Below are 27,447 nucleotides of genomic sequence, written 5' to 3'. Positions count from 1 at the left end.
TTTTGTATTGAATATAACTCTGCATCACAGTGTCATAGAGACAAGGGGGTGGGCTCATTTCAATCAGGCAACCAATCAGTCTCTCAGGATCACTGTGAATCTATCAAGACACGCCCTAGCAACCATAGAGAGCGCCATAGCAACAAGCTCCATAGACTTCCATTGATAAAGATAAAATGAATAACTTTGGATAGAAGTGTCATAGAAACATGAAGGTTGGCTCGTTTGACTCGGGGCAGCAAATGGCCAATCACGAATCACCTTCAACACTTCATAGCCACGCCCTAGCAACCATTTGGACCTCCCTAGCGACCAAAAGCATAGAGAGATATTTTCAAATCTGAATATCATAAAGGCATGGGGGTTGGTTTATATCATTCATACTAGCAAGCAGACTTCGGAGTATCATCATTGGCAGTTGCCAGGCCACTCCCTAGCAACCAAACATAGTACCCTAGCAACCGTTTTGCAAGATCTAAATCTCAGCATCAGTACATCATAGAGGCATGGGGGTTGGTTTATATTGGCGAGCAGCCTTTGGAGTATCATCATTAGAAGCTGCCAGGCCACTCCATAGCAACCAAACACAGTACCCTAGCAACCATTTTGCAAGATCTATATCTCCACATCAGTACATCGTACAGACATGGCGGTTGGATTTTTTGACTCATGCTAGCACACTGGACTTCCAACATGCTAGTCATGCTAGCAGTGATTAGATACATGCTAATAGTGATTAGCTAAGTGCTCAAATGGGCTAAGAACTCTATAATAACTACATAGTGACCATCTGTGACAACTACCAACCACCATGTAACATCATAGCAACCACCCATGATACCATAGCAACTGCCTAGCAACCAGCCAGAACACCCTAGCAACCGCCTAGCAACACCTTAGCAACCACCCCAAGTACCGTAGCAACTGCCTAGCAACCACCCAGGTTACCATAGCAACCACCCTAGCAACCACCCCGGGTACCCTAGCAACCGCATAGCAACACCCTAGCAACCGCCCCGATTACCCTAGCAACCACCCTGGGTACCTTAGCAACGGCCCTAGCAACCATCATGGGGACCCTAACAACCGCCCTAGCAACCACCCCGGGTACCCTAGCAACCACATAGCAACGCCCTAGCAACCACCCCAATTACCCTAGCAACCACCCTGGGTACCCTAGCAACGGCCCTAGCAACCATCATGGGGACCCTAGCAACCGCCCTAGCAACCACCCCGGGTACCCTAGCAACCACATAGCAACACCCTAGCAACCACCCCGATTACCCTAGCAACCACCCTGGGTACCCTAGCAACGGCCCTAGCAACCATCATGGGGACCCTAGCAACACCCTAGCAACCACCCCGATTAACCTAGCAACCACCCTGGGTACCCTAGCAACGGCCCTAGCAAACATCATAGGGACCCTAGCAACCGCCCTAGCAACCACCCCGGGTACCCTAGCAACCACACCTTAGCAACCGAGGGGCGAGTTTTTCCACTGCAAGCACCACTCACATTTTCTTCAGGAAATGTACATTCTAGTTATTATTATTATTTTACAGAAACAGTAAATGCCTAAGCATTTTCATATATACTGTACATGGACAGCTATACTGTAAATTGTAGCACAAAAGCTAATTTGTCTCTGTATATCAGTTTTAATACTTACACAATTTTTTTTCACAGTCCTTCGCTTGATGTCACAGCAGCAGATAGAAACAGAAATGAGGATATTTGAAGTAAATGAACAGAGAAACATGACAGAAACACTATTAAAGGACTAGTTCACCCAAAAATGAAAATGACATTGCTTTACACATGCTTATAGGTCATTAAAACCAATTATTTTACATCATTAAAACTTGTAATATCCCTCCCTTTCTGTAAGTGTATCTGTTTAACACTCTTGCTATTCTAGAGTAACCTCTTCATTGCTTAAACACTAACAAATGTATGTAATTAATATACCATGTAAATACAATCTACTGCTATAAGCATGTATCTGTCTGTGTGTGTCGAGGGCTGCATGAATGGAATGTACAGACATTCCGTTTATTGCAAACAGCAAACATAATGGGCCTCTTCCTTTAACGTTATATTAAATTGTGACCTCCAGTCTGCTTGCAGGAAGCCAAGAAAAGATAAAGAACGACAAAATGTAGGAACACGCCTTGAAGGAAATCCTGTGTAAAAGTACAAAGTCTATCCCCCCAGACTTGAAGAGTGATTCTTTATAGAAATGGCAGGAGCCACCAAACCTCCTGAACACTTGTGACACAGAACTGAAGAATGTGTATCATTTTGGGGATTCATTGTTAGAGGAGCACAAAGATAAAATGAGTAGGCTAGCAGCAGATGAAGAGAAGAAGAACCTTGGCCTGATGTTGGATTGAACTTGGACTCAACAGGTTCCTTATGAAGACCACGGTCATCAATCAAAATGCAGTTCAACTCATTCTAGCATCTACTCAGTCAAAAGAAACAAAGCTGTGGCTGAAGCAATTGCAGTGTGGAAAGTTTTAGCTGAAAAAACAGCAACAGTGGCAAAAAGGAAAATGGAACTAATTGTAATCACCGAGACGTCAACAATGAACGTTCACTTTGACGCATGCATCCAGTTTTAACAGCTTGTTTGTGTCTCTGTAGACATAAAAAAAGATCCCAAAATCAGGAACAAGTAAATGGTAAATTTTCAATGACATCCTGGATTGCATCGAAGGATTATGCTTCTTCTGTCCATTTTGATTCGTAAATGAGCCAGTGTTATGGAGAGCTTGTAAGAAACTCCGTTGAAAGATGAAGCAGCAGCTGCATCACAAGCCGTGAGTTAACAATTTAATCAATTTTTTGTGGAAATTGTGGTTTTGTAACACTTATGCAATAGTGAGGGACACATTTTCCAATGCAATGACATTAACCAATCCTAACAGTGACCAGTATATTAATGTCATGCAGCTCAATACTCAATACCATGCTAAATCAAACAAAAGTAAAAAAAAAAAACGATATTGTATATTTATTTGCTATTGTAGCACAATAAATCTCATTTTCTCCTGCTGCTTCAGCTGTAGTACTTACACATTTGCTTTAGTTGTTCAGATATATCCACTTCACGTCACAGTAGCATATAGACAAAGAGAAATGAGGATATAAATAAGGTTATCAGATGAACATGACAGAAACTACTGGACCATCAAACATTTCATGTATGATTGCACTAAATCAAACACAAGCAGAATTAATAGTAAAATATAATGAAATATTATCTATTTAAACTGTAGCACAATAAAGTTTATTTTTCTGTCTGTATGAGCTGTAAAACTTACACATTTCCTTTAGATTTTCAGAGATCTTCACTTTATGTCACAGCATCACATAGGAACAGAAATGAGGAAATTATAAGTGAAAGAACAGATAAACATGCTTCTTATAACCACTTCATCATCTGTTTGATTTTATATTTATGATCACTAACAATTACAGCATGGTTTCTCAACTCTGTTCCTCGAAACCTACTCTCCTGCTCAAACTCTGATCAAACTTACATGCCCGTAGCTTGCTAGTAATCCTGAAGACCTTGATCAGATTGTTCAGGTCTGTTGTATTAGATTAGATCAATACTGATAGATTGAAGGACAGAGTTCAGAAACCCTGAATTACGGTAAAGGTGTATGTGTAAACATAAGATGAGGCCATCATTAATGTAAATGAATGTGAACAGTACTTCCACAGCATTTACCATGTCATGTAAACTTATATTTAGAACATTTATAATATATAATTACTGATGATGAAAAATCATATTATACATTTAGACTACTGTGGCACAATAAAGCTTATTTTTCTCTGGTTATATCAGCTGTAATACTTACATGTTTGATGGTGTCCAGATATCTCAGCTTCATGTGTCACAGCAGTACATAGAAACAAATGAACATGAAGATAATGTGATCCTTTGGTACTTCAATAATCACTTAATCATGTAAATAACTGTATTAATAAAACAGTATGTCACATCTTAACTTATAGTAATGTTGTATGTTAACCGGCTAGTTTCTTATTGAACTATGACTAAAAATAAAAAAATAATAATAACATATTAAAAATAAACTGCACTTTAAATATCAGATACACTTAATAAAAAAAATAAAAAAAATAATAATAATAATTGGAATGTTGAAAAAAAAAGTGTAATGGTAGACATAGTTTTGGGGGTATCGCATTGCAGTAACAATTTTTTACATTATTGATTAGTTTTTTTTAAATGTAACTTGTGAAGTAATGCATTCAGAGTTATTTTACCAATTTTATCCGCATTAAGAACAAATGCCAATGTGGAAGATTCGATCCCGAAGGGCTCTCTCCCGAAGGGAGCCTTCGCCAGCATTCTGCTGAGGAAGAAAGGCAATTGCAAGTGTGGGGTTTGCAGGTGGATCTGTTAAAGGGAATGGAGACAGTTGAGTCCCTATCTCCTTCCTCATCTGCCAGATCCAGCGCCCAATCCCTGGGTGCGGAAGTACGCTCTGCAGTTTCTTCCCCCCAGGGAGAGGGATTGACACTTTCTGTTTCGGTCCCGAGCATGATCTGGTTATGGAACAAATATTAAATACCCTATTAAGGACGGAGGCCATCAAGATGGTCCCTCCACAAGACAGGCAATCCAGATTTTAAACCCGGTATTTCATAGTTCCAAAGAAGGATGGGGAGTTGTGTCCAATCATAGATCTGTGTCAGTTAAATCAATCAGTTATGAAGCTGAAGTTCAAAATGCTCAGCATCAAACATTTTGTATCTCAAATCAGGTCAGAGGACTGGTTTGTCATGATAGATCTCAACAACGCATACTTCCATGTCAAATTCTTCCACAACACAGGAAGTTTCTGAGGCACGCTTTTGGGGGTGAAGCATACCAATAGAGTATTTCCGTTCGGCCTTGCACAATCACCCCACACGTTTATGAAGTGTGTAGATGTGACTCTGGTTCCGCTGCGACTGCAGGGCATCCTCATACTAAATTATATAGATAATTGGTTGATTTGAGCTTAATCAGAACATCAGAGCGACCTACATGGGGGAGCTGGGTTTGAGACTGAACAGCAAGAAAAGTGTTGTGACACAAAATAAAGGAATAAGGTCAATTTCAGATGTTGAAATCAATTCAAACATTTCTAATAATGCAGTGATAATTGTTTTGTTTTGTTAAGGTTATTTACATGTGTCTATATTATTTGTTTTGTGGATGGGAAAAGGGGATATATTGAGTTGGAATATGAGGGACTTTTATTCTAAAAGGACCAGCTGAAGGAAGAAAGGGGGTGGCCATTTTGGGTTTTTTAAGGGGTGATGGCACACGGAGTTTTAGAGGAGCTTGGAGAGGCGGGCAAACAAACATGCTGGAAAGCGGCTTGCTCTGACGAGGGCCAGTGCCAATGGTTGTAAGATATATCGGCACAGTGTTTGAAGGAATACTTGGATTGAGGAATTGAGGCCTAAATCTCAATGAACAAGGATGTTTTCTCGGAATGGGGTTATTTGTGGATAATTTTTCCCTTTTCCTGGAACCTTGTAGGTGGGGTCTAGAGATCCTTAAGAAGAGAACGTGGGTGAGACTGAACCAGTTTTTTTGTCCTCTTTACCTTTTCGTGGGGATTATAATATCATTTTTTGATTATTGGCTGTAAGGTTTAACAATGTTTCTGGAAGAATATATGTTGAGTAATACATTCTTTGATCATCAGAAGTATTATGGTTTGCACATCATTTATTGAATTTATTGTGATTAAACTGTTTATATCAAGATTAACCCAAAAAATAATTATTTGTTAACAATTGGACTTAAAGTAAGACAGGTTTAATTTGTTACAGTGTACTTTCTCCATTACAGAGGACCACTTATCTAGGCGTAGTGTGGAATTTGACCACGATGCAGGCACGTCTGTCCTTTGCTCGTATCGAGTCGATCAGTCAAGAGAGTCAGAGAAGGCCAGTCACTCACTGTCAATCAGTTTCAAAGATTGTTGGGTCTGATGGTAGCTGCGTCCAACGTGATACATTTTGGCCTGCTGTACATGAGATCCTTACAGTGGTGGCTCATGACCAAGACATTTTCCCAGAGGGGGAAATCACTTCGAAATATCAAGGTCACACATTGATGCCTCTGTGCCTTAGACATGTGAATCAGGGCCCGGTGCTGGGAGCTCCATGTGGCCATGTAATGCTAGTGATGGACATGTCCCTCACCGGCTGGAGTGCGGTAATGAGTGGCCACCCTGCCAACGGTCTGTGGAGTGGTCGCCATCTGACATGGCATATCAATTGTCTAGAGATGCTAGCTGTGTATTGAGCATTAAAATATTTACTTCCAGACCTGAGAAGTCACCATGTGTTGGTGCGCACCGAAAACATCAACCACCAAGGAGGTCTGCATTCCTGATCCCTGTACAAGCTGGCGCACTAGATCCTTGTGTGGTCCCAGGACAAACTCCTCTCACTCAGAGCAGTACATATTTCTAGCAATCTCAATGTAGGAGCAGACAAACTGTCCAGACAGGGGCCGAGGCCCGGGGAATGGAAGCTTAAGCCAGAGGTGGTAAAGCAGATATGGAGAGTTTTGGCAAAGCTCAGGTAGACCTCTTTGTGACTCAAGAGACATCGCAATGTCCCCTCTGGTTCTTTCTAGTTCATCCAGCTCCTCTGGGACTGGAAGCTATGGTACAGATGGGCCGAGGCTTCATCTGTATGTTTTTCCCCCGATCGCTCTGATCCCGGGAGTTCTAGCGAGAAAATGCTGGAACGGGGGCGTCTTCTATCTATTCTCCATGGGAGATTCCGATCAGGAAAGATCTACTTTCACAGGTGCAGGGCATGATAATTCAACATCGACCAGAGTTATGAAAACTGTGGGTGTGGCCCCGGAGAGAGTCATAGCATCCAGTCTCTCAACCGAGGTGGCTGAGACCATCCTCCAATCCAGAGCTCCCTCAATGAAGAAACTGTACACCCAGAGGTGGAAACTCTTCACCTCGTGGTGCAGAGATTACCAGCTTGACCCTGTTAACTGCCCAGTCTGTACAGTTCTGGAGTTTCTGCAAGCCAGGTTATCTACACGGTTAACACACTCCACCTTAAAAGTTTACGTGGTGGCCATTGTGGCCAAGCATGTCCCCTTAGGTGGCCAGATAGTGGGTAGACACCCCCTAGTGACACATTTCCTAAACGGTGCCCCTGTGGTCTCCAGTGCGCTCCCATGTTCCCCCCTGGGACTTGGTTGTGGTATTAGAGGCTATCTGTAAAGCACCATTCGAGCCGATTCAAGATATATCAGATTGACATTTGACCCTTAAGACTGCCTTCCTGCTGGTTATTACTTCTCTAAAGAGAGATGGAGAACTCCAGGCCCTCTCAGTGGCCCCTACTTACCTCAACTTTGTGCCCAGCATGGCCAAAGTGTTTTTATACCATCGAGTGTGTTATGTTCCAAAAGTTCTCTCTGTCACACCACAACCTATAGTGCTGCAGGCCTTTTGCTCTCCTCCCTTTCAGAAGCCCAACCAGGAAAAGGTTTATTGTATGTGTCCAGTTTGAGCACTGGACACATACATTCACAGAGCTGCCCTGTGGAGAAAGTCGGACCACTTGCTTGTGTACTATGGTCCCCCAAGTGGGGCTTTCCTGCATCTAAGGAGACCCTTACTCATTGGATAGTTGAGGCTATCAACCTATGAATCCTCTGGCCTCCCCTCGACGATGGGAGTCAAAGCTTATTCTACACAGGGTATGGCGGCCTCTAAGGCCTTTCGTAGCAAGTCTGTCCATGCTGGACATCTGCAATGCTGCGAGGTGGTCCACACCCACTCCTTTGTTAGATTTTATGATCTAGATATGCGAGCCACTCCCGTCTCTTCTGTTCTATCGCCTTAGCTGTGCCCTTCGGATACATGATACACAAAAGGCAGGGATTTGGAAGTCTGGCAGCGTGGGCACCTCGTTTTCCATAGCATTTCAACGCAGCTGGAGTTCCTGAAGAGGAACGTCTCAAGGTTACGCATGTAACCATGATTCCTCAAGGGAACGAGATGCTGCCTCTCGATGCCATACTCCCGGCATCCCTGCCAGTGCTTGCTTCTCTACTCGAAGCTGATGCCAGCTGTGCGGCAAGTACTTTTATAACTTCCTGGTCATTATGTCACCCCGCCTGTGATGTCATGCCCTTCCATTGGACAGATTGCACATGATATTATGAGTCGCTCACCCAAAAGGCAATCCCCATAGGGTTTCAACACAGCATCTCATTCCCTTGAGGAACAATGGTTACATGCATAACCTTGAGACTTTTTATGTTTTCTACGCAATGAGAGAATTAAATTAACTGCCAATGAAAAAAAAAAAAACACACGCAACTAGAAAACTAGAAAGCGCTTTTACATTTGCCAAAATAGATATCTGTATATTAAAAAAAGAAAATCAATGCAAAAATAATGTAACAATTTTTATAAAATGTAACAAAGTAATGTAATCAGTTACTTTTTTAGAGAGTAATGCAATATAGTAACATTACTTTTAAAAATAACTTTCACTGGACACTTCAAGCACTCATTCACAGCTTTAACTACATAGCAGAGGGGGAGGGGCTATTCAACTCTGATTACTAAAAACAAAATTAATCTAAAAATAGTGTATAAGTACATAGTGTAAATTGTAGCACATGGCACTCCAGTCTGTTACTGTAGCAACATTTAACCACCCTAAACATAACATTGAACAAAGTAACGTGAATGGTCAGAGTAAAAATATAAATTTTCTCTTCTAAATGTAGTGACATTAATGTAAACAAAATATACTGTTACCAACTTTGTTGTCATTGTACATTTAAGAACTATTTTTGCACAATAAAACTCTTGTTGTATCAGTTTTAATACTTACACAATTCTTTTTCACAGTCCTCCGCTTCATGTAACCGCAGCAATAGAAACAGATTGTTAAAACTGTATTAACCAACTAAAACAAATGTCTTAATCATTGTTAGATAATGTTAGCAAATGCATTACCGAAAATTAACTAAAAGGTCTTTATTGTTAATTGTCAATTATAATACTTATCACATAACAAGTAAATATTCTTTTATATATTTTATACTTCAGTTAAGTGTCACATCTATGATGTTTTTTTATTAAATTCAACTTACTCATTTGCTTTAGTTGTGTGGAGATCTCGGCTTCACGTCACAGCAGCACATAGAAACAGAAATGAGGAGATCATAAGGGAACAGATAAACAGATAAACATCGGAAACACTGAGAATAATGTGATTCGTCATATTCTTCTATTAATATTTTCATCATCTGCATGACTTTTTTATTAATAATCAGTCATTTTGCCTCTGAGCTACAATAATAGGTCTGTAAAAATATCTAAATACTTATTCAGATGCAGGTTTTGAAAATAAATAAATAGCCTAAAAGTTTTAATCAAATAACATTGACTGAATAAAATTTAACTATAGCAAGTCTCCTGTCCTGTCTAATTCTTCCCGATTTTGTCAATTTTATCAAAAAATTCAAACTATTAATGTAATTCTGATGTTCTTTAATGTGTCAAGACAGACTGCAGTGAGACGCACAAGTGAACCGATCATCTCTGCCTCTTTACTACTAGTTATAGTACAAAATAAACATGCATTAACACCAGAAGTTATTAAAAAAAACTGATATGTATAACTCAATAATATGTAGTTTTTGTTCAGTTTTAGATGCAATACTTACACATTAGCTTTAGTTTTCCAGAGATCACCGCTTCATGTCACAGCAAAACAAAGAAATAGAAACAAAGATGGATAACAAATAAATGTATTTGTAAGTCACACACCAGATAAAACTCAAGATAACAGAGCAAAGGACTATGACTTTATGTCAACTGCTGCTGAAATTATCTATTTCTGTGAGCTTCAATAGTACAACACAACAGACAATGAAAATTATTAATGCTCAACGCCTAATAATACAAAAAGACAATCAAACACAGATCTAAATGTAGTTGTTGGAAATTCAGTAGTTTAAACAAATATTCAGAATTTAATTCAAAGATATCACTGTCATACAGCTCAATACTGGACAAGCACACAATTCATTAACTATTACACTAAATCAAATAGAAGGAGAACATTTATAATATAAAACTACTGACAATGAACTTTAGGCACTAATATGAACCTTTCATGTATCAGTATGGAAAGATTAGGTATAAAAGTGTGCCTTCTGAAAAAGTATCGCCCCCCGTAACAACTTCTGTACCTTTTTTTTTCTGAGTGTACACACACTCACTTTTCTGGCTCTATCAACTGTAATACTTACATGTTTCCTTTAGTGTTTCAGAGATTTTTGCTTCATGTCACAGGAGCACATAGAGAAATTAAGAGATTATATGTTAATGAACAGATGAAAAAGACAGAACACTGAGATAAAACAAATCAAATTACTAAACATATGTCATTATTTACTCGCCATCTTCTTCCAAACTTGTATGGCTAGATATCAAAGAGTAGGGGTGTAACTGTACGTGTATCGTGTACCGTACAAATCACAGGAAAATTCCACATGGAAGTGATCATCCCTATCACCCTGGGGTGGAGACTAGTTTGGAGTGACTAGATCATTCATTAAAACAGCAACATCTGCTGAAAGACACCATTGACTTGTCACGGGAACATGCCAGTTGAAGATGAGGAAATTGTCGCTCCCTCTGCCAAGTGGATTCCAAACGACTACATGATGGCACACACTTGCCCTGCACACTCCAAACTAGTCTCCCCTCCAAGGTGATAGGGATGATCACTTCCATTTGGAGTTTGCCCGTGAAACGTACGGTACACGATACACGTACCATTACACCCCTATTAAAGAGTCTTCATTCACCTCTTTTCCATGCAGTGAGAGTTGACATTCAGAAAGATCAAAAATAATATTTGAGACACCAGAAATGTACAATAAATCTCCATATGACTTGTGAACTAGTTAAGTCGTACTACTATGAAAGCTTAATGTGCAGTTTGTGAAATTTTACATTTAAATCTACTGTCAGGCAACATAGTTCATTTTTCTCTTTCTTGCTTTATCATCTGTAATACTTACACTTTTGATTATTTAGTTCAGTTTTCTTGCGGCGATAAAAAAAAGCACCAACAGCTGCAGTTAGCAGCAGAACACCACCAACAACAACAACAACAATCCCTGCTACAGCTGCTGGAGACAGACCTGGTTCTGTAATGATAAACAGAGACAGTCATTAATGTGATTGTGTGTCTGATATATAACTAACACTGTTATATGTTTTGAGTTCTGAAAGTTAGTGTATAATGTCTTTATACACTGAAGCTTTTCTATTTTAAAGGAAGGTTGAATTTTCTTGTGGTCTGATCCTTCAAAATCACAACCTCTGAATTATTCACAGACAGCTGATAAACAATCATTACTTCAAAAAACTTGAGTTACTCACCACTGACAGTAACAGTGAATCTCTTGTATAAGGTCTGTTTGTTGCTGCTGATCTTCACTTTATATTCTCCAGTGTGTGTGATTCTGGTGTTTGTGATGATCAGAGATCCAGTCTGATCCAGCTTCAGTCTGTCTCTGAATCTCTCATCAGTTTCATCATATAATGATGAGCTCTTGGCCTCTATATCAGCTTTAGCTATGAGTTTTCCTTCATCTCCAAACCTCCACACTATCAGCTCATCTCCTTGTATTTGAGGAACATGAAGAGTGACAGGATCTCCCTCCTTCACTGACATGGGCTTCAATTCAGTTTCAGCCCCAGCAATAACAGACGGAGACTCTACAGGAGTCACAGACAGAAAACAAATATACTAAACACGGTTACTGGCACTAATATGAAGCTTTACAGTCGATTAGTTCATATTATGGTTACTACATAAGGCATATGCAGCTTAATAAAAGTCATAAAGTAAAAATAGGGTCAGTTTAAAAAGAAGAACAGTTACAGCTGGCTTACTAATCGAGTTGGATATGAGGCATCTAATTTTATATGACAGAGGAACTTTTTTGTGTTCAAAATATAGAATTACAACCTCTTCTCTATACATCAAGCCAAGCAAAGTCACTTTTAATGGTTTCAATAATGTTGCTGAAGGAATGAAACTCAAAATATATGTCTGTATGTATCAATGTAAGCCCCTCTGTATTAAATTTCATTCTAGCACTTTTCATTGTGCTGTTGTTCTGAAAGTCAGTCACATGATCACCTGCAGCTCAATTGCACCTGTGATGATATTCAGAACAACAGCAGTTTGAATCCTTTTAATTAAAGGGATAGTTCACCTAAAAAATTAAATTTGATGTTTATATGCTTACCCCCAGGACATCCAACATGTAGGTGATTTGTTTCTTCAGTAGAACACAAATTAAGATTTTTAGCTCCAGTCATTGCAGTCTCTCAGTCATACAATGCATGGCAATGGTAACAATCTATGAGAGTTAAAAAAAAAAAAAAAAAACATGCACAAATCCAAATTAAACACTGCGGCTCGTGACGATACATTGATGTGCGATCGGTCTGTGCAAAAAACTGAACAGTATTTTTATTTTTATTTTTACCTCCGATTCATGCAACTGTTACAACTCTTGTGAATGTTCTTCACGGCAGCAAGAGCATGAGGCATTTTTCTTCTTCTGCTTTATGGCGGATTCCAGACCTATAAGTGCATTACCGTCACCTATCTCTCAAGTGGACCATTGACGCTCCTAATTGAGAATGTAGATAGAGTGCTGTGAAGCACGTTCAGTTTCTTACACAGACTGGTTGCTTTGTGTCTTCACACATCAATGTATTGTCACGAGCCGCACTGCCGCAGGGTTTTATTTAGATTTGTCTGTGCATGTTTTTTTTTTTACTCTCATAGATTCTGTTTCCATTGCCATCTATTGGTTGATTCATAATTTGGGTTCTACTGAAGAAACAAAGTCACATACATCTTGGATGCACTGGGGGTAAGCAGATCTAATTTTAATTTATGGGTGAACTATCGCTTTTAGAGTAATGCATAAAAAGAAACTTGAAAACATCTAATAATTAAAAAAAATATATAATAATAATAATAATAATAATAATAATAATAATATCCTCACCATAGACAGTAACCCTGAACATAATATATGAGGTTCCAGTGTTGTGGCTGACTTCTGCTTTATAAAGTCCAGAGTGATTAGTTCTGACGTTTGTGATGGTGAGAGATCCAGTCTGATCCAGCTGCAGTCTGCCTCTAAATACTTCATAATCTTCATATATGATATCATTTCCATCAATCTGAGCGATAGTGGAACCTTTCTCTCCAAACCTCCACAGTAGCAGGACCATTCCTTGTATTTTAGAAAGATCAGGGTTCAGAGTGACAGAATCTCCCTCCATCACTGACTTCACTTCTTCTGTTTCAACACCAAAAACTCCTGCAGAACAAACAGAAACAGTTTCTCAGAGATTGAACTCATACTACGCTGCTGGTAATGGGGTTGAAGATTTATTCATGATCAATTAGTCTTGTCTCATCTTGGTTCATCTTCCATTCTGCCTGAGACACCAAAAGCAACATGGGTCGAGATAATTTATTCATAACCTACACAACATTTTGGCAGTCACCACACCCGGTTGTGTGGTGTATATATATATATATATATATATATATATATATATATATATATATATATATATATATATATTTCAATTTGTAAAACCACAGTTTAACTATCAATTCCGTGGTTAAACAGGTTAGTGTACCAAACCCATTGTTAATTTGTGGTTCCCATATTTTAACTGTAGTATAACTATTTTTGTTTGTTTTATTTGTATTAAAAATCATGGTTAATTTAAGGCAGGGTTCACCAGAATTGACCTTGGAGGGCCGGAGTCCAGATCACATCTGTTTAGCTCCAACTTGCCTCTTCCTGTATACCTAGTAAAAGCTTGAAAGATGGTTCAGGGGTGTTAAATTATGTTTGGAGCTAAACTCTGCAGGACACTCTGATGAAGGATTATCCTTGCGGTTTTCCGGTGTTGTGCCCAATTCTGACCCCCCGCCAAATTATTACCCAACTAGTATTGGTAGGTTTAGAAGTAGGTTTGGGGGAGGGGAATGAAACCGAAAGTAAAAATAAAATAATAATAATTAACTTACCGTACATTATTAGCAAACTTAGAACGAGTGTGTACGTGCTCTTCATAATGTGTAAGATTCCAGCTGATTTCGATGGATATTATTAATACTCGTTGTTTCAACTACATCCACGCGACAGCGCGAAATGTTAACAAACGTCACTTAAAGGCCAGCAGAGAAATTATATCGACTGGGTGTAATTAATGGACATTGTGGCTTACTGATTTAACAAAGCCAAAAACCTACTACTTTCTGTTTCGAGCTGATAGTGATTGTCATGTTGTCACAACAAACCCCCAACTTCTACTCTAAACGATCCCAATCGCGTTTCCAGGGGTTCCCGGCGGGGATCCTACAGGCAAAAAGCACTCCGGGGCTAAATATTACGTTATTTGGCGTCGCTTCGTCCAGCGTAGTAGTGTGTAATCGCAGTTCCGCGGATCCCAGTGTCTTTTTCCTGGTTTTTGCGGGGGAAGATCCAAAAGCATTACCGCCACCTTCCGGCCATGTGCCATTATTCTCCACAGCAGACCCGTTCTAATTCCCAGGGAACACTTCTACGTTGTGGCAAATTCTGTTCAACTTTCCATTTTTACAAAAGGCTACGTCGCCGTCTGCGTGCTCTCAACATTGCAACAACGTATAAATGTAAGACACGAAAGGGCTGTAGATAGCACAGGTACGTCGCGGAGACGTCTATGAAAGATCGTAGCATCTGGTGAACATCGCATTCGATCGAATGTTTTTAGCTGTTAATGAGCCGTCTCCTTTACCTCTATACGACGTCTATACGATGAATCTTCAACATTTCAAATTACGTGCTGCCACGCAGCGCCGATCGGAGCAAGCAGATACATGAGGAAAACTAGAGTTTTTAAAGCACTACCATGTCACACAGACGCGACAGTTGTTGCAAAGAGCTATGCCAGAAATATAACGAGGAATATTTTTTTTCTGACGGGGATTTGTCAATTCGCCCGCTTCCAGTGTGTGTAGGCGATATCAGTGATTATTGCGTTGCATCGCTTCGCTCGCGTCCAAATAGACACATGCATTTATAATAAAATACAAATACAACCATAACTATAAACACACATTAAACACAAACATTACAAGCTTGATAATTTGAGTAACACTTTAATTTATACCATGTCTGTATGAAGGTCAAAGGTTTGTGTGGTTCTTTGATTCCATTCAATACATTGAAATCAAAGCCATTTTCATATTCTTATTTTCTTCCAAATAATGATGCTCATAATTTCCAATGAGAAAGTAAAAGGTGACAAAGGCATAGAAAACCCTTGATGTTTAACTGAATGAGGAAGAAGCCTTCGGATGAAAACCCTATACAAATGTTAATTTGATTCATATTGCCTCATAGAATTAATGATACTGACAAAAGTCTCATACTTGATTATGACAGTTAATACTCCACTTTATTTTCTAGTGAAAAAAAAAATAAACTGAGCCTGTAATAAACTTTAAAACAATCTTTAAATAATAAAACATTAAAGACACACTTTAATGTATTAACTGCTGAAAGCATCAAGGTGGGGTGGGGGGGGGTTGACTTTATTCACAACATAACAGAGTACATAATAACAGTCTCAAAAAAATAATAGAAAGATCTCTATTAGAATAATCCATAACATTTGCAATGGACAAGGTGTAGACCGTGAACTGGTTATGGACTGCAGTTAATGAAACTGTTGCAAGATGGATGTGGGAATGATGGAGGGCTATAGGTAGATCTGTGCTAAGGATGTTGTCCTAGGGTGTCTGGTGGAGAAAAGAAGAGGAAAAAAATGTTAGAGCATTTTATAAGGAAATAATGTTACTGAAAACTTACTGTGTAAACAATAATACAATACTGGGCAGTGAACATCATGTACAATGAACATAATACTGTCAACGACCTCTGTACTAGATACTACACAGCTGTGCCACTGAAATCAGATTCATGAACATGACTGTCACAATATTTATTTGAATAATGTTTTTGGGTGAACCATCCCTTTAAGGTCCATGTTTGATAGAGATAATTGCTCATTAAGCAGTATTGCTGTGAAAGCTGACAGTAATGAATAAAACTGAACAAAGTTCTGACTACCATACAATCAAACAGCACAGAGCAACAAACCCAAAGATGAACTGTGTATGTGTGCCCAAACTGTGGGCCCCTACATCCTTCCCGATTTTGTCCTCCAAACAATGTGAAAACTGAAGTCAAAGAAAACAAATATATTGAATGTATTTATGTAAGTTGTGCTACACATTAGCCAAAAAAAAGGGTTAAAATACAAACATGACATTGTAAAACAAAAAAACTCTTTGCTTGCCATTTTAAAGCATAAAACATATACAAAATCCTAAAAACAAAACACCCATTAAATGTTAACTGTTATGGGGAACATGTATTCACGTTAATATACACGTATATTCTGAATATAGTAAATTTAACATAGCAATTGTTTTACGTGTAGTAACTGTAGTAATTACATGCATACTCCTTTACATTTAATGCTCTCATAAATATAACATAGAATATTAAACCTACATTTAAAATAAATATTTTAGTACAATGTAAATTGTAGTCGGAATCATTGCACTCCTATTCTCTTCAATTATTTCTAAAATTAGACAAGGACTCTACCATCAAATGTAAGTTGTGCTCTGGAGAAACATGACTCAGGTCCACACACATCTGTCAAAGCATCTGTCAGAGCAAACTGCAAACAATATTTCTTTACTGAAGCATTTTCTCCGCTACTTTCAAGTTTTGTACTCTGTATGTGACCCAAATAATCCTATCTACTCCAAGTTATAAAAGATGCTGCTGGTTCAGATTTAACAGAAGACTTTTAATTGTATGGATGTCGCCATCTTTGATAATACTTTACTATACTACTTTCCTTTAATTAGAGCAGCGGTTCTCAGTTCCAGTCCCCGTGCCCAGGGGCGTAGCAAGCTTTTCAAAAGTGTGGGGGATGGATGTGGTTTGTTTATAAACAATAAAAAAAAAAAACGCTGAATACAGTGACAGAGGGGTACAAAATGCAGGGCTTAAAGTTTGGCTGGGAAAAAAAAATGATCCTACATTTAAAAAAAAATTTAGAAAAGGGGAGAAAAAAAAAAACCGCCCACACAGAGCTTTTTCTCTGGTGGTATAAATAATGTAACAATTTACTGTTTTTAAACATTAAAATAATATAAATTTTTCTTTCATAATTCTTCAACAGGTAAGCAAACAATGTCATCATTTCTCACTTTTTTCTCCTCAACAGGTAACGTTACAATCAAACACTCAGTAAGTATCCACAAAAGTATTCAGCTAATCAACAAACAATGCTCAAAATATCAAAATCAGTTGCACTGGCAATGAACCCATAAATACACTGCTTAACAATGCCAGTTTGTCCACCCTCCTTGTCAATTCCCTGCCTTCTTCATCACAGTTATGCTATACATTGCATGCCACATAACGTTACATAACCGAATTTAGCTAGCTGCTGAACAATATCCCAATAATATAAATTAGCATTAGTCTAAAAAACGAAATATAATACCGAAAACACTCGACATGTCAACAAAAACGATAACAGAACATCTTCCCAAACTCTTCCCGCCTAGATCCCGCATTGACATGGTCCCTACAAAGTGTTCATTGCTCCCTACTCCCTTAGCAGGGGATATCTGTTGAAGTTTAACTCACTTCAGAACATTCATTCATGGATTTGCGCTGCACAACATCTTCACACACAGACAAGTGTGACTTCATATACCTCTGTAAATAAATACAATTTAAATAATGCTTGACTTTAGTTACTTGTTCATATAGTTACTTTTTCACACAGACAGCAATCGAAACACTATTGTAAGCAGTTGTGTGCAGAGAACATTGAGACTCACATCTGTAAGTAGATGCGGAAAATAAAAATAAAGAAAATAAAATGTGGCATTTTATCAAATTAATCTAGAACATTATTTAATTAAGATAATTGGTTGCAGCCTAAAAATTACCCATTCAAATATAGACAACAGTGTGCTAAACAACTGTTTACATATAGGAAGAGGTTTGGTGGTGAACAGTGGGAGAAAGATCCTCACCCAAAGTTTGGCCTGTAATATCCACAGCTGGCGCACCCAGAGGTTCTGGTGAGCTGGCTGCAGAATGAAGGAGATCCGCTCAAAATCTGCTTTACAACATCAAATCTTGGTTATATGAGGTAATTCTTCTTGAGTGGTCTAATGGTACTCAATGGAAGTTTGTTGACACCCCCAAGTTGTTTTGGTATACAAAAATACAGTCAACATTGTTGAAACAACAAAAACAAAAAATATATACCTGAAAGAGGAGTTTGTGGGAGAAGAGACAACTAGATCTGTATAGATTAGATCATGGTGGTCTCCATAAATAGACTGGCTGCAGAAGAGTGGATGATGGAAGGACTACAGCCAAACATCAGGACAGAAGTCTGCATGAGTCGGGTAAGCAGAATAGATTGCACTGTAAATAAACATCATTAAAACAAATGGTAAAGTCACTAAATTAAATCCCTATAAATCAAAGCAATTTTGAACTAACTATATGACATTATCACACACACACAGGTTTTTTTTAAGAGCTATAACTTGAGTCTTTTTGTTTATATTTATGCGTGTTATGAGAAATCTGGCAATCAGAGATGCAGGATGCTAGTTTTTATTTTTAAATTACCTCTTCAATGTCTTCATTAAGAAATGTTCAAGAAAATGTCACTTTTATAGCAAAAGGCAATAAATATCATTATTATTATGATTATTCTCTATTGCACAAGGCTGAGCGAAAAACTTTCTGCATAATGTGCACATGCATGTCTTTAGGTCACAAGGTTTGGAATTTTATGGATTTATAGTATTGCATACATTTACATTTCTAACAATTATAGAACATAAAATAATAATCTTTGTTTTTTTTGCTATGCGTTTAACGTGACGTGTATCGCAGTTGATTTGGGATCAAATTTGTTTGTTGCTAACTGAACATGCACCGCGGTTCGTTCCAAAACGCGTTGCTTCAACATATGGTCGGGTAAAACTGTTTAAAATTAGTTCACTATTAAAAACCTTTCAACAATCTCACCAATGACAAACATACTATCATAAAACTATACATTTCCACCTTTCATACTTTACCTCTCAACCATCACTCCACCACATCTTGCCCTGAGGACTTCTTCATCCCTTGGCTCATTGGCGACTCGCGCGCGTACATCGCCACCTATGGGGTTGCCCAATTTATAATAATAAAAAAAGGAACTCTCAGTCTGGGAGGAAAAGAAAGAAGTAAAACAAAACAAAAAATTATATGGCTTATATTTTTGGTAACACCATTGCTTTTAATATAATAGGAAAACACTATTATTATTATTATTATTATTATTATTATGTTTAATGCAAAGTTAACGCCGTGTGTCATTATATCATTGTACATTAAAAAAAAAAAAAAAAAAAAATGAAAATAATTAAGCCCGCGAAACCAGGCAGCGGGCCTATATAAGCAGGGGTCTGTGCCCACCGCGCGCACAGCCTGACTCCACTTTGAGTGACATCCCCAGCAGTGCCTTTTTTCTGAGGTAAATTACTTTTTACTAAACCTTTTTAGTTAAATGACTTTTTAAAAGTATGGACCGACAACAAAAGTAAATGACATTTAAAACTATGAAGAAAGAAAGTAATAAATTGTGATTATAATAACAATCCGTCTGAGGGAACAGTTCGTTTTTCTGAGGGTTATACTACTAAAATAAATAGCAGACATTTTCACTCATGAAACCAGTTAAATTGTAGTAAAAATTGGACTTATAGAATTTTTTCTTTTCCGTTAAATGTATCACATTTCACGAAGACGATTTTCCGTCGTTTAATATAACGTTACAGGCCGCTCATCAGCGCCGTTAAACACCGAAATGCCGTTAAATCCGTGTGACGTCATTGCTGATAGAGCCAATCCGCTCCGTTTGAGAGACGCTCTTTCATTTTAGAGTTATGTCATGTTAACATTACTTTAAAAGAGACCAATCATACAATTATTCTTAATAATATATTCATTATTCACAATTGTATGGAAAGTAGTGCGTTGTCAGGTTTAACTGCGAGCGCGTAAACCCTTTCTCTAACACACGCTGGCGCATGCACTTAGAGAGAGAGCGAGAGAGAGACAGACAGAGCGAGAGAGAAAACTCATAAGCCTTGACACCTTTATAGAAATCGGTGATTCTCAATAATGAAAATGCATTTTTACTTTGGCTTATTTGTTAGTGGGCTGTAAGGTCTCATCAGAAACATTGCTCTGCATTCTTCTTCTTATCATGCTTTATCAAATAATATTATACATATCCATCAGAGACTATAAACTTTGGGATTTAATAGACTACAGTGAAATTAATTATCTTCTCTCTCTTTTTCAGTGTCGATTGCCGTCTTATTGTTGTAAGTGGAGTCAACGCCATTTCTTATTTGCCAGATTTATCACAACATGTTTAATCAATAATCACTGATGAAAGTGAAAATATTTTAATGTGTACAGACATATCTCACTCGTATGCGTTGTTCTTTTTCTCTCTTTTTTTGTTTGTCTACAGTAGCTACATACACCACAACGGCTCTTTTAAGAGCTACATCTTGAGAACATCTTTGACTTTGTAAGTATATATTTTAAATGACCACTCAGTATTTGGGTTTAGATCAATTACAACATCATGCAGCATGTTAGTAATGTCTTAATGAAGACATTAAAGGAATACATAAAGGAATAAAAAAAAATATATATATATTAAATGCATGTATGAATGAAATGGAAACAAAACTAGCATCGTGCATCTGATTTGCCAGATTCATCATAACATCCTAATTAATCAATAACCACTGATGAAAGTGAAAACATTTTAATGTGTACAGACATATCTCACTCGTATGCGTTCTTCTTTTTTGTCTACAGCAGCTACATACACCACAACGGCTCTTTTAAGAGCCACATCTTGAGAACATCTTTGACTTTGTAAGTATATATTTTAAATGATCACTCAGTATTTGGGTTTAGATCAATTACAACATCATGCAGCATGTTAGTAATGTCTTAATGAAGACATTAAAGAGATTCTTACATACATAAATACTAGCATCCTGCATCTCTGATTTGCCAGTTTCATCATAACAATTGATTTTTGATATCAGGAATTCACATTTTTAAAGGGATAGTTCACCCAAAAATTTTAAATCTGTCATTAATTACTCACCCTCCACGTCATTTCTATTTTCGAAACAAAAATTAAGATTTTTCGATGAAACTCTCCAAAATGGCAGAAGACGTAACTCGGAAAGAATAGCAGTTGAAATAAATTGTTATTTTTGTTATCTTTGTGCTCAAAAAGTATTCTCGTACCTTCATAAAACTGAAGTTGAGCCACTGATGTCACATGGTCTGTTTTATTGATGTCCTTACTACGTTTCTGGACCTGGGAACATTACAGTTGCATTGAAGTTGATATCAGGAATTGCCCATGCAACTAGTGAAAATAGAATTACTGGTATTTTAAATAATATTTTAACTAAGAAGAGGTATGCTAATGAGTTAATGAATATTAAGGAGATCTGCTTTTCCCATAATCTTCTTTTTAGAGTCAGTTTAGGCAAAAGATGGAGAAAGAACATTCATGGACAGAAACGGCCCCTCCTTTATTTTTTTAGTCAATAAAACAATTATATTATGGCTAGAATTTGTTTTTTGTTTTTTACAAATATTTGTTAATTGTTTTAAAGTAGTTTTTATCCTGTTTCTATTTATTGTTATAAGTCCTTTGGATGATTAAAGAAAAACAAATGAACAAGGCACCACTGGATTCAAACTCCACCACTTAAACCATCATATCTTGGTAGCAGAAACGATTTTGTATATACATAACTATAAAAGATTATTTACTATTATTCTGGGTCAATCTTAAAAAATATCTTTAAAAATTTGTTCGGATGACACTCACTGTCTCATGACTAGACATGTGCCAGTATTCGATAATGCAATATATCACGGTAATTAATATGCACAATATTGTTATCATGGGCACTTCTAAATGCTGTGAATAATTATATTACAAATTATTCAGAATTTGGGATGCATTTTAAGAATACTTTTCCCATCAACTGGTCAAAATGCACAACACCACTGTATGTGTGTGCTCTGATGTAAACAAGCACACATGAGAAGCACATGAGGAACACTCGAATGAAAGCACATTCATGCTGACAGCAGATGGCGCTAAACTGCATAAAATGCAGCCCTTACCCTGGAAACCCCCAAAATAAAGCAGCTGCACTACTTTCAAAAAACGTATTTAAGTAGATTTCAATAACTATTTATATTTGTGTATTCGCTGTGGTGCTCAACACAGCACCAAATACTTAAATATTTAGACTTAATAGGCCATTAATTTTAAAACTTTTTTTTTTTACATTTTAATCTGGACTGCAACATGCCCTAGATATTGTTTCAAAGTGTTTTATTTCTTTGTTGTTTGTTTACACTTTACATTAGGGCTTCATTAGGTAACAAACTGCCAATGAAAATTTCTTCTGAACATTCATTGATCTTAGGTATTCCAATATTTAATAACACAGTGTTAAAATCTAAAGTTGCAACTGTGTCATTTAATGAGCTAACATGAACTAAGACTTGTACTTTTTAACAAAGATTAATAACTTCTGTAGCAAATGTAGCTATTGCTTATTGTGAATGTTAATGCAGTAACTAAGGTTAACTAATGAGGTCTTATTGTAAAGTAATACCAGTAGCACTTTATTTTACAGTCCTGTTCCTCATGTACATACTATGTACTTATTATAGTAATTACAATAACTATGTAATAACTAGGTACTAATCCTGAACCTACCCCTAAACCTAACCCTACCCCATGTAGTTACCTTGTATTACCAGCTTTACGAATTACTAACTTTCTTAGATAAATACAATTTAAGTACACTATAAGTACGTGTTAGTACACGTACTGTAAAATAAAGTGTAACCAGAATACCTATTGGTCTTTATAGTTCTTTTGCACTTTAATCTGTGTAAAACCTTAACTTTATATATTTTTCTGTATTGCTTTATGGTATTTTTATTTAAATATTCAGTTTTTTTTTTCTTTTTACGAAAAAAGTTATTAAACCTGTTATACTTCATTATAACCATTTTTTAATACTAAATTTCAATATTGTGATAATACCGTATACTGTGATAAAGCATTAGTAATTAAATCGCAACATGAAAATCTGATACCGGTATATCCCTACTCATGTCATTAAATTTTGGTCAGATGAAATTTATATTTTTACATTCATATTGACATTTTAGCCATTCTTATGAGTTTAGTTCCAACCCTCATCCAACAATTATCATCTGGTTGGAATTAGAGAAAAAATTTCAACTAGTTGAATTAAATGGATAAACTATCTAAAATAAGTGACCACACATATTTATTAAGCTTTTGGATGCTATTTCCAGGCAAACATTTAGATCCAATACTTTAAACACCACGACAAAACTGACATTACCTGTTATATTGCTTCCCCAATTACAGAAAGTTCTCTACAGTCAACCACACTCACTCAACAACGATATCCACAGTTCACACTTGATCAAAACCAAGGTATGTGTATTTATTGTGACAGAATTATTAGACATTACGCATTGTCACGCATATTAGACATTGATTCTGAATTCCAATCTTGGGGACCTATAACACTACACATTCTGGATGTCCGTCTCATCTAGCATGCTCTGTTGGGTTAAGGGGATTCTATTATATGATGAGTTAAACCACATGTAAAAGACATCCAAAATGTGCAATGCAAGTGTCTTCCAAAACTTGAGTTGAGAACCACTGCATTTGGCTTATCAGGTTAGTGCACTGCATTTTCTGTGTGTGTTAATATCACAGTACCATGGATTGCAAAAAACCATCTTACTGGACATTGCGAAGAAAAGCCAAGGCTAAGGTGGACAAACAACTCCAGTCAATGGAAGCATCACTACCATCATCATGGAACATGGAACAGTATGGTGGCATGAACAGTGACACAAGCAGCATCGCTGATGACAACAATGACTTTATGGACGGTTTGTCCCATATTGATGAGCCTGAATGTGTCACCATGGCAAGTGCTTCACATAGCAGTGAATCTGACTCAGACTCAGACACAGATTCTGAACTGCATCCAAATTCCCTTAATGATGACTTGGCAACCTGGGCAACAGAACAACAAATAACACATGTGGCACTAAATTCATTACTTAATATCCTCCGCAAGCATGATCTGAATCTGCCAAAAGATGCCAGGACACTATTAGGAACAGCGCGTTCAAATAGAACTGAAGTCCAAAACAAGGCTGGTGGCCAGTACTATCATTTTGGTCTACTGGAATCCATTTCAGGTGTACTCTACAACAACATGGACATTTTGCGGAATGTGAGCAATTTGAAGCTCCAGGTGAGCATCGATGGTCTGCCTCTCTACAAGAGTTCATCAACTCAATTCTGGCCCATTCTTGTAACTGTGCAACATTTGGTGCAGGAGGAACCTGTGACAATAGGTTTGTTTTGTGGTGATAGTAAACCAAGCTCACTGGATGAGTATCTTGAAGACTTCATCTGTGAAATAAAAGACTTAAGTCATGGTTTTGAATTTGAAGGACTCAAGTTAACTTTACAGCTTACCTCAATGATTTGCGACGCACCTGCACGTGCTTTTCTGAAAAAAGTGAAGGGCCATGCAGGCTACCATGGATGCGAAAAGTGCATTCAGGATGGTGTGCACCTGGAGAACAGGATGACATTCCCTAGAAATGATATGCCTCTTAGAAATGATGACAACTTCAGAAATAAGACTGATCCAGATCACCACCATGGCATCTCACCACTAGAAGAAACATCCTTGGATATGGTCTCTGGATTCCCCCTTGATTACATGCACCTTGTGTGCCTTGGTGTCATGAGGCGGCTTCTCCACTTGTGGCTTCGACTGGGTCCTCTAACTTGCAGGCTGTCAGGATTTCAAGCCACTGTGCTGACAGAAAGGTTGGTTGGTGCCAAAAAAAATGTACCTATGGAATTTGCGCGCAAACCAAGGGCAGTGAGGGAAATAAATCGTTGGAAGGCGACCGAGTTTAGACAGTTTTTATTGTACACAGGCCCTGTTATGTTGAAAGACCTACTCAGCACGGAGGTATACAAAAACTTCCTGCTGTTTTTTGTGGGAATCTTCATCTTGTGCAATAACAGCCTAATTGGTGATCACATCGACTATGCCAATGATATTCTGCGACTTTTTGTCACACACTTTGGACAGCTATACGGCCCCAAATTCCTGTCCTACAATGTCCACTGTCTTGTACATCTTGCAGAATATGCAAAACACCATGGTGTCCTCGACAACTTCAGTGCTTTCCAGTATGAGGATCACCTTAACAAGCTGAAGAGACTCCTGCGGAAACCTACATGTCCTCTGAGTCAAATTGTGAGAAGGTTCTCAGAAATGCAAAGCTGCAGCAAAAAAAAGGAGAAAAACAACCCACCAATGCTCAGAAAACAACACACGGCTGGCCCTCTACCTGAATGTTTTCATGGATCTTCACAGTACAACGAAATAAAAACCTGCTCTTACACTCTTAAACTGGACCAGGCCAAAAGTTATGTTTACATTGATGGGAAAGTTGCAAAGCTGCAAAATATAATTTCAGCGAAGGATGACATTTACGTGGCCTACACTACCTTCAACAATCATGAACCTTTTTTTGATTATCCCCTTCCATCCTCAGAACTTGGTATTCATCTAGTTGATGGCATCTCAGGACCAACACATTTCTGCAAGTTTGAGAACATTGAGGCGAAAGCTTTCTTAGTTCCTTATGACCGTAATTTTGTTTCAGTCCCTCTTTTACACACACACTAATTTTTTTATTTTTATTTTTTTTGGACTTGCTACTTTTATTTTGGGTAACTGAATCATGCATATGAACAACTGAAATGTAATAAGAATCGTTTACACTTTATGGGGCTTTAGGTTGTTCCAGCTAAAATAAAACAACAACAAAAAGAACATGTACCTGATAGTGGAGTTCGTCGGAGAAGGGAGTACCGTCCTGTAGCAAAGTCCTGGTACTCAGATGGCCACTCATGGTGGCCTCCATACAAAGACTTGGACCGGTTACTAAAGAGCGTCAGGTTGATGGAGGCACCACAGCCAGATAAGGGTTGGACCAAGCATCAGGCCAGAATTCTACATGAGTCGGGGTAAGCAAGTTAAAATACACTTTAAATAAACATTAAAACAGATGACAAAATTACTAATACATGATATTCCACAGCTTAAGGTTTTCATGAATTAAGTTCACATACTTTGATAATTTCAGCATCATTTGACAACATTTCCAAAAAATGGAAAGGGCATGCTACACTTCTGACATCTCAGAATCTGAAAATTCTATAAAAAGAATTCACAAGTAAGTTGTAAAAATACAATATTTCACTTTAAAAAGATACATTGAAAAGTAATTTCAACAAACAGTAATATTCAGTCTTCTGAAACTATAGAAAGTTTATGTGAGTAACAGATAAATTTATTTACTTATAATCTTGAATTCAGCCCTACCTTTTCACTCACAATTAGTAACCAGCCATGTTCAGTTTCTAATGCAGGGCTCGACATTAACGCTTTTCAGCTTGTCCGGGACAAGTGGATTTTGTGAAGGGGCAAGTGAAAGAATTGTACTTGACCGACAGGACAATTAACCTCATTAAAATTTGAATAAACAATAACTAGGGCAGCACGGAAACTTTGGCGAGAATGACTCTGATTGTGTTAGTTTCAGTGTAAACTCTGGTTAAGGTCACATAAGTTGAGGCTCGTACAGCCTGTCTGACTCGTGGAGAAATCAAAACTATAAGCGCAACAGCACACACAAAGAAAACAAATGTGAACAAACATAAATATTGTAATTCCATCAGGTGCGTGATTTCACATAGAGCAGCTGTTACTACACAGAGCCGTTGATCACAGACATGCTGTGCAAATCCTAGCATATAATGAACTTGGATTTGCGCAGCTTGTCTGTGAACCATGCTCTGTGTAGTAACAGCTGCTCTATGTGAAATCACGCTACTGATGAAATTTACCGCTGATTAGAGAACCAGCTTTACTGAAGAGATGTGCATTAATCATCGGCCGATATATATCGTGCACCCTATTTAACAAAG

The 27,447-nt window shown here is 37.7% G+C and overlaps 1 protein-coding gene and 2 long non-coding RNA genes across 4 annotated transcripts; 1 reads left to right on the top strand and 2 right to left on the bottom strand.

Moving 5' to 3' along the window:
• Positions 1-1,644: 1,644 nt before the first annotated feature.
• On the bottom strand, positions 1,645-14,628 carry LOC113099154 (uncharacterized). Its single transcript, XM_026264243.1, has 12 exons — positions 14,183-14,628; positions 13,140-13,457; positions 11,491-11,829; positions 11,127-11,255; positions 10,350-10,379; positions 9,762-9,791; positions 9,186-9,215; positions 8,924-8,947; positions 3,874-3,900; positions 3,328-3,357; positions 3,080-3,109; positions 1,645-1,694 (listed from the first exon to the last, which is right to left on the bottom strand). The coding sequence occupies exons 1-12, from the start codon at positions 14,226-14,228 to the stop codon at positions 1,660-1,662; spliced, it is 1,068 nt and encodes a 355-aa protein (XP_026120028.1). The 5' UTR covers positions 14,229-14,628; the 3' UTR covers positions 1,645-1,659.
• A 654-nt stretch (positions 14,629-15,282) lies between these two features.
• LOC113099155 (uncharacterized) lies at positions 15,283-19,310 on the bottom strand. The gene is made up of 3 exons (XR_003289308.1): positions 18,507-19,310; positions 18,269-18,354; positions 15,283-15,940 (listed from the first exon to the last, which is right to left on the bottom strand). It is a non-coding gene; the product is annotated as an uncharacterized LOC113099155 (long non-coding RNA).
• A 1,080-nt stretch (positions 19,311-20,390) lies between these two features.
• LOC113099156 (uncharacterized) lies at positions 20,391-24,373 on the top strand. 2 transcript variants are annotated; one of them, XR_003289310.1, is made up of 5 exons: positions 20,391-20,632; positions 20,785-20,844; positions 21,141-21,200; positions 23,773-23,841; positions 24,133-24,373. It is a non-coding gene; the product is annotated as an uncharacterized LOC113099156 (long non-coding RNA). The 2 variants fall into 2 exon arrangements; XR_003289309.1 differs by having other exon boundaries at positions 20,785-21,200.
• Positions 24,374-27,447: the final 3,074 nt, after the last annotated feature.

The sequence above is a fragment of the Carassius auratus genome, unplaced genomic scaffold (assembly GCF_003368295.1).
Source record: "Carassius auratus strain Wakin unplaced genomic scaffold, ASM336829v1 scaf_tig00216867, whole genome shotgun sequence".
Lineage (NCBI taxonomy): Eukaryota > Metazoa > Chordata > Actinopteri > Cypriniformes > Cyprinidae > Carassius > Carassius auratus.
This window is presented reverse-complemented; position numbering and strand designations above follow the sequence as displayed.